This window comes from Phacochoerus africanus, chromosome 15 (genome assembly GCF_016906955.1).
Source record: "Phacochoerus africanus isolate WHEZ1 chromosome 15, ROS_Pafr_v1, whole genome shotgun sequence".
In the NCBI taxonomy this organism is placed as follows: Eukaryota; Metazoa; Chordata; class Mammalia; order Artiodactyla; family Suidae; genus Phacochoerus; species Phacochoerus africanus.
The window spans coordinates 141,631,856-141,646,139 of record NC_062558.1 but is presented as its reverse complement, the minus strand read 5'-3'; the positions used below and the strand labels follow the sequence as shown (position 1 = coordinate 141,646,139).

General features: G+C 59.5%; 1 protein-coding gene across 2 annotated transcripts; it reads right to left on the bottom strand.

Annotated features, from left to right (window-relative positions):
- Nucleotides 1-1,662: 1,662 nt before the first annotated feature.
- Nucleotides 1,663-10,865, bottom strand: PAOX (polyamine oxidase). Of its 2 annotated transcripts, XM_047760954.1 has the most exons (7): nucleotides 10,594-10,865; nucleotides 9,600-10,086; nucleotides 8,687-8,886; nucleotides 6,600-6,852; nucleotides 4,481-4,593; nucleotides 3,788-3,945; nucleotides 1,663-2,005 (listed from the first exon to the last, which is right to left on the bottom strand). In XM_047760954.1, exons 1-7 carry the CDS (start codon nucleotides 10,775-10,777, stop codon nucleotides 1,862-1,864), a joined length of 1,539 nt encoding a protein of 512 aa, XP_047616910.1. In that variant the 5' UTR covers nucleotides 10,778-10,865; the 3' UTR covers nucleotides 1,663-1,861. The 2 variants fall into 2 exon arrangements, with proteins under 2 accessions (XP_047616910.1, XP_047616909.1); XM_047760953.1 differs by lacking the exon at nucleotides 1,663-2,005 and having other exon boundaries at nucleotides 3,802-4,593.
- Between the last annotated feature and the right edge of the window lie 3,419 nt (nucleotides 10,866-14,284).

Below are 14,284 nucleotides of genomic sequence, written 5' to 3'. Positions count from 1 at the left end.
CCAGTGCTGCCATGAGCTGTGGTGTAGGTCACAGATGCAGCTTGGATCCCACATTGCTGTGGCTGTGGCGTCGGCTGGCAGCTGTAGCTCCAATTTGACTCCTAGCTTGGGAACTTCCATATGCCTTGGGTGTGGCCCTAAAAAGAAAAAAGAAATAGCAATTTTAAAAAACCCTGCTGAGGGAGCTCCCGTCGTGGCGCAGTGGTTAACGAATCCGACTAGGAACCATGAGGTTGCAGGTTCGGTCCCTGCCCCCTTGCTCAGTGGGTTAACGATCCGGCGTTGCCATGAGCTGTGGTGTAGGTTGCAGACCGCCGGCTCGGATCCCGCATTGCTGTGGCTCTGGCATAGGCCAGTGGCTACAGCTCCGATTCAACCCCTAGCCTGGGAACCTCCATATGCCATAGGAGTGGCCCAAAGAAATAGCAAAAAGACAAAAAAAACAAAACCCTGCTGAATTCTGGATTCCTCTCACAACTGTCTGACCGGTAGGTGCCTCAAACAAGACAACTCCAGGGACACAAAGCAGTAGACACACGACTTCTGAGGTCAGAGGGCGTTTTGACCCAAGACGAGTTGATAAGGTGCCAGGCTGGAGCACTGCTACGGTCCAGTAGGCACCACGGCCAAGAACCTGGCCTCCTGAAGCTGGAGAGGAGCCCAGAGGCCTTTCTCCAGGCACACATATGCTCCTCAGTCAGCAGGACACAGCCTGAGGTCTGAGGAGGGACAGGAGCCACTGACCTCAAGGTGGGTACCAGGCCAGTGAGCCCCATGCCTGCCATGCGCAGTTCCAGTCTCTGCGGCTCCTGCACCTCCCGCCAACTGTACTGCCTCCCTGAGGTCCTAGAAAGAGGCCCAAGCTCTGCCCTGGCATTGCCTGCCTCACCTCAAGGCCTCTGTCCTCTCCTCAGCTGAGATGAGAGCCATGCAACCCATCCCCTGGGACGCTTTGAGGACACAGTGAGGCAAGATGGGGGCAGCATCCAGGCCCCCCACACCCCCCACTGCCCAGCACACCTCATTATGCTTACGGGGCAGCATCCGCCCCCCCCCACGCCCCCCCCACTGCCCAGCACACCTCATCATGCTTACGGGGCAGCATCCAGGCCCCCCCACACCCCCACACCCCCCAGTGCACCCCATCATGCTTACGGGGCAGCATCCAGGCCCCCCCACACCCCCCAGTGCACCCCATCATGCTTACGGGGCAGCATCCAGGCCCCTCCACACCCCCCAGTGCACCCCATCATGCTTACGGGGCAGCATCCAGGCCCCCCCACACCCCCCAGTGCACCCCATCATGCTTACCCCAACACCGCCCAGGGCACCCTGCTCCTCTGCACCCTCAGGCCTCATTGTTCACTTTCTCCTCCTGCCCTCAATTTAGAACAGGGTACCCCCCACCCCGAGGGGCAGCCAGTGCCTGATGAAGTGTCTGTGGATGAACAAAGGGCGGTCTGTGGGCTGCATCGCTACCCGCCCTGAGGACTCAGAGCCCCGGGCATCGCCCCCAGGGTAAGGGGCAAGCACAGGGTGGTGGGGGGGGGGGGGCAGGTCATGCTGGGGGCACAGGGCCCTGCAGTGACCGGGGCCTGGGGCGGAACGAGGACAGAGCGAGCCTGCCGCAGCTCCAAGGCACAAGGATGACTGGACACGGGGTGCGTTTCCACACTTTATGCTCCGCCAGGCGCGTCAGTGGCATCCGGTGTCTCCAGGAAGACTTCGCGATCAGCCCTGGCTGGACTGCAGCGACCTGACCCCTGTGACACTGACACCCCAAATTCCAACCCAGCTGAACCTGTCCGTCAGAGGAAAGGGTGGTGCCAGCCTCCCCGGGACCAGGGGAGCAGAGCCAGGCTCAAAGCCTGGGCCCAGGCCGCTGTGCCTGCGGGTCCCACAGACTGATGAGCCGGTCGGCCTCCCTCCAACCGGACAGCAGAGCCCCGTGCGTGGTGGAGTAAAATGTCCGGTGTGTGGCTTCCCCCGCAAACAGCACCTGGAGCTGCAAAGAAGGGTGGGCTCAGGGCGGGTGCCAGCGCACGGCCACAAGCGTCACGCCCCTCCCGCCCAGCTGCAGAGCCGGCTTTGGTCCTCCTGCACCCTGCATCCAGATGTGACAAGGAGACAAGGGCAGCACCACAGCGGCTGCCCCAGAAAAGAGCAACAGCAGTGAAGGCCCCTCAGACAGCAGGCACGGCTGGACTCCAGCATGACCACGAAACGGAAAACTCACCAGACTGTTCGGGAGACAACACTGAGAACACTGCCCCAAACACAGAGCAGCAAACGAAGAGAAGGCGTTCCCGCTGTGGCATGGCGGGTTAAGAACCCAATATAATGTCCACGAGCCTGTGGGTTCGATCCCTGGCCTTGCTCAGGGGATTAAGGATCCAGCATGGCCATGAGCTGCAGCATAGAGCACAGATGCAGCTCAGATCTGGTGTTGCCATGGCTGTGGTGTAGGTTGCAGAAACAGCTTGGATCCTGCATTGCCTGGCTGTGGGATAGGCCTGCGGCTGCAGTTCTAATTGGACCCCTGGCCTGGGAACTCCATATACTGCACATGCGGCCCTAAAAAGAAAAAGAAAAAAGAAAAAAAACACACACAAAAAACCCCCACTACATTGCTATCATTAATAAAATCGCTGCAAAAGAAAACCAAAGGAAATTAGGAGGGAAAAGAGAAAATTCAAGGGCCAGCTCAGAAGTCCACCATCCAAATGACAGAAATCCAGAAAAAGAGGAAATTAAAATAAAAAACTGATGAGGAGTTCCCACTGTGGCGTAGTGGGTAAATGGTCCAGCTTCTTGCTGTGGAGATGCTATGTCAATCCCCGGGCCCAGCACAGTGGATTAAGGATCCAGCACTGCTGCAGCCGTGAGGTAGGTCAAAGCTCCAGCTTGGATTCGATCCCTGGCCCAGGAAGTTCCATATGCCACAGAGGTGGCCAAAAAAGGAAAGAAACAAAAACAAAACAAAAATGATAATTCAAGAAAATCCTTTGGCTGTGGCATAGGCAGCGGCCACGGCTCCAGTTCTCCCCCTGGCCTGGGAACCTCCCTATGCCATGGGTGCGGCCCCAAAAAGACAGAGACGGGAAAAAAAAAAAAAGAAAAATGAAAATCCCAGACGGACGACCGTGTGCGGGGCATCCCAGCCCTGCCGATGGAGAAGGTCCTCGAAGCCCTGAGGGTGTGGCTTCCAGCTCACGTGGCCCGCCCAGCGTGCGCTTCTACATGGCTCTAAATGCTTGGACACTCCTCATAGGAAAGGGGTCTGTCCGGCTCCAGGAATTGGATGGGCTTCCGAGGGCCAGGAACTTCCACACGCCCCAGGTACGGCACAAAAAAGACAAAATAGTAATAATAATAATGAATAATGGGAAAGAATCTGAGAAAGAATGTGTGCATAACTGAACTATTCTTCTGTACACCTGAAACTAACACAACATTGTAAATTAACTGTAGTTCAATTTTTTAAAAAATTCTTTAGGTGGTAGCGTGAGCCCGTCATTTACAGATCAGAATCTGCCAGAACAGTTTGGGAAGGGGGCGGCGGAGGGCCCCCCACCACAGTGCTGTATTTTGTTCCTATTTCATTTTGTTAGCCGGGGGTAGAAGCTTCTGATGCTTTAAGCTACGTGTAGATATAATTCTGATAAAAATAACACATTTATAGTTACCCTTGGTTTCAAAAAGAAAGTGGACTCTGAGTCACAGGGTCCCAGCGCCCACGCGCTTGCACCCAGCAGCCCCCGCCCTGGCAGGGCCCTGGGCGTCCTACCTGGGCCCCCTTGCCATCCGCAGGGAGGGGCTGAGCCAGCAGGTCCAAGTCGTCCCCGGAGCTGCCCACGGCCACGTAGCTGTAGGAACCCCGGGTGTACGGGGCACTGTGCCAGCGAGACCTCAGCACACTCCTGGGTGCGGGGAGCCGAGGGTTCCCTGGACCAGAGACCAGCACGTTAACCCGCATCCCGCCCGAATGGCCCGAGGAGCCTCTCGCGTTCAAGACCGAGCAGCTGGATGTGGGAGAAACGGCGCGGGAGGAAAAGCGAGGCCCAGCGAGTGCAGCCAGGTGGCTCCCGCCCTCCGCTCACGGCTTGTCTAGAAAACCTGTGTCTGCCGCCACGCGCTCAATGGGCCCCAACACAGACCTCCGTGGGATCAGTGGGGATGTCAGCAGCTATGACTGTAGCTATGCGCCCGAGGGCCCGGGCGCACCACCGCTGTCTGCCGGGGCCCAGCATCCTGTCTGTAAAGCTCTGGGTGGGGACAACCGCACAGATGCCCGTCCGGGCAGATTTTACAAGAGCAGAGTGGGGAGCACTTGCGAGGTCATCGCAGACCCTCCGAGACGAGATCGCGGGAAGTCCCTGGAGGTTCAGAGCTGAACCCGGCTCCTCGCTGGTGGGAGGTGTGGTTCCCGTCACAGACCGGCCACCGGGGTGGGAGCAGAAGCGGCCCTCTGGGTCAGTACCTGTCACCCTGCGGAGCACCTGGGTGAGAGACAGGAGCACGTCCTCATCCGACAGCGTCTCCATGAACTCGGACTCCAGCCCGGCGATGAAGCCGCAGAGCACGTGGCAGGCCCTGCGCGGACAGGAGCAGCGCTGGCACCAGCCCCCCGGCCGCCGCCCGCGGCCTCCCCTCGGGCCAGCGGCTCCGGCAGTGTGGCCGCAGACACCCCAGGACTTCGGCCCGGCGTCTGCAAGGCCAGCACGCTGGGCTGCTTCCCCTGCCGTGGCTCAGGAGCGCTGGCGGGCAGGGCGCCCCCAGCAGAGTCAGGGCCTCACACAAGTCTCGGGCGGAGCTGGTGGTGTCCCCACCGGCCACCTGTGGGAAAACGCCCCGTCGACGGACAGTGTCCCCGAGAGGCAGAAGGTCACTAATCAGATCAAGCCCTGACCCGGAGTGCATGTCTTCCTAACACCCCGTGTGGGAGCCAGAGGGGACCTGGCACAGCCCGCGGACCCCGAAAAGGCTGCCAGAAACTGCCGCTTCTTCTCTCAAGAGAACGGGGGACAGACAAACTGGTATTCGGGCATGGGTATCTGGCAGACACTTTTTTTGTTTTTGTTTTTTTTTTTGCTTTTTAGGGCCGCACCCGCAACATATGGAGGTTCCCAGGCCAGGCTAGGGGTCGAACCAGAGCTACAGCTGCCGGCGACAGCCACAACCACAGCCACGTCAGATCCAAGCAGCGTCTGCAATCTATACCACAGCTCACATCAAAGCCAGATCCTTAACCCACTAACCCACTGAGCAAGGCCAGGAATAGGACCTGCAACCTCATGGCTCCTAGTCGGATTGGCTTCCACTGCGCCATGACCAGAATTCCTACAATTTGTTTTCTTTTTTTTTTTTTTGGCTATACCCACTGCATACAAAAGTTCCATGGCCAGGGATCAAACTCTCACCACAGCAGTAACCTGAGTCACAAGAGTGACAACGCCAGATCCTTAACCCACTGAGCCACCAGGGAACTCCAAGATACTCTATAAATTTTTTTTTTTTTTGGTCTTTTTGCCATTTCTTGGGCCGCTCCCGCAACATATGGAGGTTCCCAGGCGAGGGGTCTAATCAGAGATGTAGCTGCCGGCCTACGCCACAGCCACAGCAACTCGGGATCCGAGCCACGTCTGAGACCTACACCATAGCTCACGGCAACACCGGATCCTTAACCCACTGAGCAAGGCCAGGGATCAAACCCGCAACCTCATGGTTCCTAATCGGATTCGTTAACCACTGAGCCACGACGGGAACTCCTCTATAACCTTTAAGAGTCTGAGAAGAGCATCCTAAAACCACCGCGTGGGAGCCACTGCCTTGGGCCATGGGGTGTCCCACGAAGGCACCCACGGTTCCCGGGACCATCCTCCCCAGCGACATCCCGAGCCCAGAGCAGGTGGCCAAGCCAGGCACTGCTCACTGCCCACAGGCTGGAGGAGCCACACACCCTGCTCCTGTGGCTGTCAGGGAGGAGCCGTGCTGGCGGGCGCCTGGGCCTCCCTCTTGCCCTGACCCTCCACGCTGACAACGGGTCTCCACCCGGCCACGCCTCTGAGTGGAAACCTGGAGTCACATCTGCCAGCTGAGCACAAGACGCTGCACAGGCATCTTGCCGGAAACATCGCTCTCCTCCCCAGACCACCCAGGTCTCCGTCTGACTCAGCACCAAGCGCATCCTCACGGCTGCACTTGTGCTGTGCGGCTGGCCGAACAATCTAGCTTCCAGGACGTGTGGGGAGGTTCTGTCCAGCTGTTACAGCAGACATAGACACACCCGCGTCTCACATTTCTTCTGTGACTACACGGCCCCACTTTCTGAGGATTTCAGCAAGTACCTTCTTGCCGGCTGAACCTGCCTCTCAGCTCCGGCGCACTCCCAGCCCCGGTGACGCAGACAAGCTGCACAGGGCAGGCCTCCGCCTGCCCCACGGGCTGGCCCAGCGCCCGCCCCAGCGCCTTAGGGGGCCATGGGATCCCCACCCATTCACCCCCTCCAGAAGCACCCCACAGGGAACCGACGCAGTGCTGGAGCCCACGCAGGGGGCACAGCCAAGGCTTCCTTGGAGAGACTCGAGACGCGCCCATACCCAAAGGCAGGCAGGACCCAGAAGCCAATAAGCTTCTTGAACCAGGCGTCCTGCAGTTCAGGGGCGACGTCCTCCAGGGGAGACAGGTCCTCCCACACGACCTGGATGCGCTCGCAGCCTGGCTCCCAGAAGGGCTCTTCAAACTCCAGGAAGATTTTATTGTTGGTCCCAAAGCCTATTTTCCTGATGGCTTCGGCCTTCTCAGGGGGCAGGGGTGGCTCAAAGAAGGTGTCCAGACGTCCTTTAAGGAAACCTGGAATCATAAGAGGACTTATACCACGTGACTCTCTTCTGCTGGAAGCAACAGCACCAGACGTGCCCCAACCCCGTCAGAGGAGGGAAAGAAAGAGGCATCTGGGACCCAGGCGGGCTGGCCGCCGGGGCTTCAGGCCTCGGAGGCCAGCACTGTGGTGCAGGGACACGACAGGGCCCCTGCACACCCGGCCAGGCAGGGACAGAGCTCATTCCTGGGCCTTCTGCCTCTCAGCCTGCCCAGGATTCGTTTGGAGGAGCAGTGAAATCTATAGGCTTTATCCAGAAGCTACATGAAAACTAACTGTGTTGTGATGATGGCTGTACAACTATAAACATAATAAAAAATTCATTGAATTAAAAAAAAAGAATCGGTGCTGAGCCCAAAGCCAAACCACAAGGGGACGAAACTCACAGCACAAGCCCATCTTGCAGGCCCGTAAGAAAAGGACAATCAACCCACCAGGAAACTAGGCACCGGCTGTGAGGGTCCAGGAGAGGGCCAGCCGCCCGCAGCCACCCCCTCTCTGGGCAGACCTTCAGCCTGGCAGTTCCTGCTGCTGGAATCGATCCTGCACTTATAGCCCCGAGCGTGTTCAAACACACACGTTCTCTCTGCGTGTGAGAGAACACCTGACAACAACCCAAACTGCCATCAATATCGTCACGACACCTCCATGGAGAAGACACGGGGCAGCTGTAAAAACAAACATGACAGGTGCCCAGCCCTGTGAACAACGGCGCCACAGCCGCAGCAACGCCCCTGCTGCCCGCAGCAGCCTCGTGAGCATGCGCACAGCCGTGTGGGAATGGGGCCATCCGTGGGAAAGAACGAAGGCCAGGCTGGACCTGTCGGCGCTGATCCAGAGACCACGCAGCAGCAGAACCATATGTTACCACGTCTGGTGTGGTTCCGTCGTGGGAAAAAGGAGCTGCACACTAAACAAGCTTATCTACACCCAGGACCCTCTGTGGGGACCCACAGGCCATGGGGGGTGGGGCCGTGACTCCTGCCTTCATCTTTTACTTTTATTTTTTTTAGGACCGCACTCCCAGCATATGGAGGTTCCCAGGCTAGGGGTTGAATTGGAGCTGTAGCCGCCGGCCTACACCACAGCCACAGCAACGCGGGATCCGAGCCACGTCTGTGACCACAGCTCACAGCAACGCCAGATCCTTAACCCACTGAGTGAGGCCAGGGATCGAACCTGCGTCTCCTCAACGCTAGTCAGATTCATTCATCCCCGGGCCCCGACCGGAACTCCCTGCCTTCACCTTACCTCTGCTCTGGCACCTGCTGGCTTTGTGAACTTGGGCAGTGAAGTGACTTGTGTCTGTTTGCATACGTCATTCAGGGGATGGGGCAGGTGTGTCCCAGGAGGAGCGAATGAGATAAGCAGCCCAACCTGCTTTCAGCCACCTCCACCTTCTACCAGACGGCCGGCTCCCACGCCGAGACTCCGTCTAAAGCATCGGGTCTGGATTGCACAGGATTACACAGGACTCCTTCCTCAATTACCCCCCGGACCTAGACTTGACGCCTGGCCTTCGCCCTTTCCACCTCTAAGCAAGTGGCCTGGCGAGCCTCCGGAGGCTCCCGACCTTTCCACAAACTACCTCCAAAAAGAGCAAGACACCCACTGATCCGCGTTTTCTTTGTGAGACGTAATTCCAAAGCACTCGACTGCTACAAAGCACAACAGAGTAACTCCACCCAAAATTCAGAATGAAAACATGGGTTTACGAAATGCCCCAGAGCCAGAGAGCCTGGAGAAATCCAGAGGGGGGCCCTGGGACGGGAACTGGAGGACGCTGCGGGCAGGGGGGGGCTTTACCCAAGGGCACAGTGACGATGACGTGATGCGCTGGGAAGCAGCCTCCATCCTCACACTCCACCAGCACTGGAAACGCCTCCCCAGGAGCAGAGGCTTCCTGGAAGGACCCGTTCCAGTGAATGGTCTTCACGGGCTTGTCGAAAACCATCACGTCCGTGGGCAAGGAGGCCGCCATGCGGTCCGTGAGTCCTTGGTAGCCCCTGGGAGAGAGAGGTGTGGCCTGCTTAGGACCAGGCCCTGGAGATGAGTCTCCGCAACAAGCCTTCCAAGCTCACACCAGGTCAGAGCTGCAGGGGCTCTGGCGCGGCCCGAGGGCTCGGCTCAGCCCCGGAGGGGGGCAGGGAGAGAGGGGTCTCGCGCCTCCAGGTCCCCCAGAGGGTCAAGTGGGCGAAGGGATGCAAAGCGGGCCGGGTCACGGTGGAGAACAGGTCCCTCCTCGGCTGGCCTGGGCCCCAGGTCTGGGTCGGCTGGGTCACCGTGCCCACCCTCAGCCCCTGTGCAGGAGCCTTGGGGCCACAGGTCCAGAGGTAGCACCAGGGTAAGCCCAGCAGGACAGTCCTGGAGGGTCTTGTGAGTGCTGGTGGGGGAGCAGCTCCCCCGACACCGCCTGCCTGAGGCTGAAGCCTCCGCACAGCGCTTACACGCATGCAGGAGGCCACCTAAACATGGGAGGACAAAGCACCAGCAGATTCCAAGATACATTTCCTTCTTTTACCCATTTTTTCTTGAAAATAAGTTTCTTTTTCATGAATCAGCAAAACCAGGGAAATAAATGACCAATCTCTGAAACAGGAAGACAAACAGCTCCCTGTACTTCCCACCCAGCCCCTTCCACCCAAAGACTGACTGAGTTACAGGGAGGGGGGCCTCGGGGGCGTGGAGGGCTGTCCGGGTGCGTGGAGCCTGCACATACCCAGGAAAGGTGCAGTCCAGCCCGGGCAGCACTGTGTACTCTCCGAAAGGCGCGAGGGCCACCAGGTCCATGCTGTGGGTACCACTGACACAGCACTCCACGTTGAAGAGGTTGTTCAGGATGGCCAGCTTGAGTGTCTTGGTCCCCTCACCCTCTGCCCAGCCGGCCACGTGCTCCCGGATCTGCTTCTTGAGGTACTCCCCAACGCTGGGCGCCGGGGCCTCGGCCGAGTGCAGGAACTCCCTGGTCTGGTCTATGAGGCTGTAGAACAGACTGGACATCTCCGCCACCAGCTCAAGGCTCACGCTTCCCCCGGAGCTGGTGTAGGTCACAGAGGGCAGGCCCACGTGACCCCCGGTCTCCACTTGTTGGTTCTCCTCGGACAACTCCTTCTCCCCCAGCAGCCCATACCTGGCAGCCAGCTGGAAGACGGGGTTGCTCTGGGAGGGCCCATGGATCCAGTGAGCACCCACCTCCACCACACCACCTGGGAGAGGGCAAGAGATGCCACCTCAAGGCTCCCTCCCCCAGCCCTTCTCAAGTACCACACCAGCCCTGCCCTTCCCAACAGGCTCTGAAAATCAGCCAAAGGGCCGCACGGTCCCTAAGGACAACGGACTCTCCAGGCAGACCCCCAAGAGGTAGGGGCTGGCCTGCACCTGCCTTGGGAGAACATCTGGAGGTAGTGCCTACGGGGGAGCGAAGGCCACAGAGGGAGCTCCCTGGAGGGGCAGAACCAGAGTAACTGCGTAGAGCCCTGGGCCCCGTTCGCCCCTGCTCAATGACGGCAGCTGAGTTTCGGGACCACTGAACTTTGGCTAATTAAGGGAGGCGCGGCGAGGATTCCATCACTGGGCTAGATAACGGTTCCGGGTCGCATAACCCTGGAAGCAGGCCCAGCCAGGAGACGGCAGAGCTCCCGCAGCACCGACTGCGTTCCGGGAAGGGGTTCCGGGAAGGAGTTCCGAGAAGGAGCTCCGGGGCAGGCTGTTACCGAAGCTGCGCTCCGAGCGGATGCGGCCACCGGCACGGGCTGTGGCCTCCAGAACCCTCAGGGACGGGAAGGCGGAACAGCAGCAGAGCCTCTGCGCCGCTCCCAGCCCGGCGATGCCACCGCCCACCACCAGCACCCGCGGACCGCGGCCTGGGGCCTCTGCCTGGTGGCCACTCGACTCCATCGCGCCGTCCCGGGAAGTTCCCGCGCTGCCCAGCCGCTCCGATGTGCGGGGAGCACGGAAGACAAGTGAGGCGAGCGGAGGAGGCGGGGCGGGAACGCGGGGCGGGGCCAGAAGTGGGCGGGGCGCGCGGTTGGGGCGGAAGGCGGGGCTGGAGGTGGAGCTAGGGCGCGGGGCGGGTAGGAAGGCGGGGCTGGAGGTGGAGCTAGGGCGCGGGGCGGGTAGGAAGGCGGGGCTGCGGGTGGAGCTACGGGCGCGAGGCGGGGCCAGAGGAGGAACTGGATTCGGGGCGGGGCCCGAGGTGGAAGAGGGCGCGAGGCCGGGCGGAAGGCCGGTCGCGAATTGGAGCTTGGGCTGCGGGGCGGAGCCAGAGGAGGAAAGGAATTCGGGGCGGGGCGGACGGCGGGGCCAAAGGTGGGGCTAGGAGCCCCGGGCAGGCCAGGCTCCCGATCCTCCCCACTGGGCTTACACCTGCGGCTCGGCCAGGGGCTGTCCCTGGAGGTCTGGCCCAGTGCCTGGTTAGGTGGTGGAGGGCCGTCCGAGAAGGAGAGGGCGAGCGTGGAGGGATCAGTTTTGTAACCCCTGCTGCCCAACGGTGTGGACCAGCATCCCACCGAGGGACAATGGGGCGGCCGGGTAGCGAGGCGAGTCATGTCTCCTTCCAAAGGAGGCCTCCATCCTGCGCCTTCACGTCTGAACCCGGTGGTGCGCGCGACCCAAGTCCGAGCGCGGGCCCGGTGGGTACTAAGATGTCAGGGCGGGCTGGGGAGAGAGCCTCCAGGCCACGGCACTGCTGTGTGTGTGTGGGGGGGGGTGTCTGTGTGTCTGTGTACACATTTTAAAAGGTATAACACATATTAAAGGTCAAAAGCTCAAGGAGTTCCTGCTGTGGTTGTAGTGAGTTAAGAATCCAGCTACCGTGGCTCAGGTGGCTGGCGAGGTGCGGACTTATCCCTGACCAGAGAACTTCCCTGTGCTGTGGGTGTGACCATAAAAAGTAAATAAATAAAATACGAATTCAAAATAAAGGATAAATGGAAAAATGAGTCTCATGTCCCTCTCTCCTCTGGCCTCAGGAAAAGGAGACACATTCAAGCCTGTAGGCGTCTCTGGGGAGCTCTGGTTCAGGGAGTTCTCCTGCACCGCCTGGCAGGGATTAAAAAGCTCCTGCTTCTGCAGCCGGAGTGTGGTCAGACGTCCCTATGAACCCTCCACAGCCACACCTGGGGCCCCGCTGCTCTGATCCCAGGAGGTTCTCGCATGGACTTTGTGTGGCCCACCTTTCTCGGTGGGGCTGGGCAGGTGGGGAGTTAGCCCCAGACTGGGCAGGTGGATTTTCTGTCTGGGCTCTTCCTCCGTCTTCTCCCTCTCTCATCATCCATGTATTTTTGGATTCACTCACTTGGTGAAGCTTACAGAGGTGTCTGGGAGATCACTTTTTATTTAAGATGTTTTTGCAAAGCTGAAAATGTCTTCACTTTGCCCTCACCCTTGATTTGTTGTTTGCCTGGGTATGGAATTCTAAGCCAGAAGGCTTCCTTCAGACTCAGAAGGCACTGCTCCCTCCTAGGAGTGGGAGAAGTCCACGGCCGTTCCACTTTCTAACGCTTTACCAGCAGTGGAGGCCTTTTCCTCCCTGCGGCCTTTAAGATCTTCTCCTGAAATCTCACACCACAGGGCCTGCATGTGCCCCCCAGTTGTATTTCCTGCGTTGGGCACTCAAAAGGCCCTCGTCTGGAAACTCCTGTCCTTCAGTCCTGGCAAAGGATTTCAGTGATTGTCTCACTCAACAATCGTTTCTACTGATGACTCATGGGTCCCCGAGCAAACTCCCTAATGGCTGCAGTTAGCTCTTTCTAAAGTCCTTAATTTAGGCTCTCAGACTTTGAGCTGGGCCCTCGAGCGCTTCGGCTGCTCTCTCCTCCTTTCCATCTGCACCTTTCTGCTCTGCTTCCGTAGGATTTTTTCCACTGAAGCTTTTGTGTCTGCTGCATAGTGTTAATTTCCAGGAGCCCTTTCTTCTTGTACAAATATTTCTTTTTAGAGAAGAGAAGGGGGCTCGTCTTGCTTCCAGGAGAGCGTCCCCACTCAATGGGACGTGAGTCACAGTCCCTGAGGCGCTGGGCCCCTGCCAAGTCCCTGTCTCCGGGTTCTTCTCCCCGTTTCTTTTGGCTCTGTCTTCAGGGAGAAGCTTTCCCAGTTGTCAGGTGGTGTTGGTCTGTGTGTTCCTGACAAGGGTGGTAGACCGGAGAGGGCTGCTTGGTGACTGGGGCCCACCGTATTGGAGCCTCACTCTGGGAGGCTCCATGCAGAGGAGGCTGTAAGTTGGGGAACCCCTTGTCCATATCTCTAGGTCCCTCCTCTTGGCTTGGTCAGGCTCCCTGGGACGAACCTTCTGGTCTCCTGCCTACTGCATGTAAGCCTGGCCGCCAACATTTTGGGAGCCAAAGGGTGGAGAGGAGTGGGGAGGTCAGCACACTGAGCGCAGGAGACACACCTTCGATCGTGCCTGCCCGCCCCTTCTCGGAATCCCTCTGTGCCAAAAACAGCCTGCCAGGCTGCTGCCAGAACGCAGACCAGTCACCCTGGAATGTGGAAAGGCGGGTGGGACTCTGCTTCTTAACCCTGAGAATACGGTACTTATTCAAATAATCAGGGTACAGAGGCGTCCCTGAATAACAGGGACAGAATTCCAGCCCTCCTGGGGCTCAACGAGGGGGGACTGAAAATAGTCGTATGAATAAGTGGCGGTTTCCTCCACTGAAATGTGCGCCCAAGGAGTGCCTGCCCTTTAAAAGATTTGGGGAGAGGCGCTGCTAAGGGTGGGACGGAGTCTCTGAAAATCCTGGCAGATTGCTCAGACTGCAGGCTGACCTCCTGATCCCGAGCAGTTTCCGTCGCTGGTCTTACAGGCAGCCCAGCAGGTCAAGGCGCCCAGCTGCCCGGGGCACCGAGGACCTGGGGGACCTGGGCGCGGCTGGGGCTGAGGGTGGTCCGTGCTCCGACTGCTGCGTGTGTGCTGCTCGCTGGGCGCGCAGCTCTTGGCTCTTCCCTCTCCACGCGCCCCGTCCCCAACTCGCTGAGCGCCCCCCTCTGTGTCCCCATCTCCGAGTCCCACACCTCTCCGCGACAAGGGCCGCGAGAGCTCGCGTGACACCCTGGTCGCGGTCCCGCAGGAAAAGCACCCGGACGAAGTGCCCACTCGCGGCCGAAGAGGAGCTGCCGGAGCTGCCAAGGCGCCATGCGTGCTGGTCTGGGCCGGGAGGGGTCACCGCGTCCAGCCCTGGGAGTGGCAGAAGCAGCACCAAAGCCCGGAGTCGCGCCTTTGGCGGTGGGCACCGCGGGGATCGAGAGGCGGCCCAGGGCCAGCAGCGCCACCTCCTGGCTAAAGCGCTGGGCCTAGGAGCGGCCCATAAAGCGATCGCCAGACCCCTGGCCTTGCCCCTCAGCCTGACATCCCCCCACTAATGGGGAGAGAGCCCGCTGACCTGGCAAGTCCAATGAAACAGC

What these genes read in the sequence shown, in the direction of transcription:
- PAOX (XM_047760953.1), bottom strand. Translation starts at nt 10,777, where the DNA reads ATGGAGTCGAGTGGCCACCAGGCAGAGGCCCCAGGCCGCGGTCCGCGG. An exon ending in CATCGTCACTGTGCCCTTGG is followed by an intron (nt 6,853 to 8,686) that starts GTAAAGCCCCCC and finishes TTATGATTCCAG; the next exon opens with GTTTCCTTAAAGGACGTCTG. An exon ending in TGGGTCCTGCCTGCCTTTGG is followed by an intron (nt 4,594 to 6,599) that starts GTATGGGCGCGT and finishes CTGTCCGCGCAG; the next exon opens with GGCCTGCCACGTGCTCTGCG.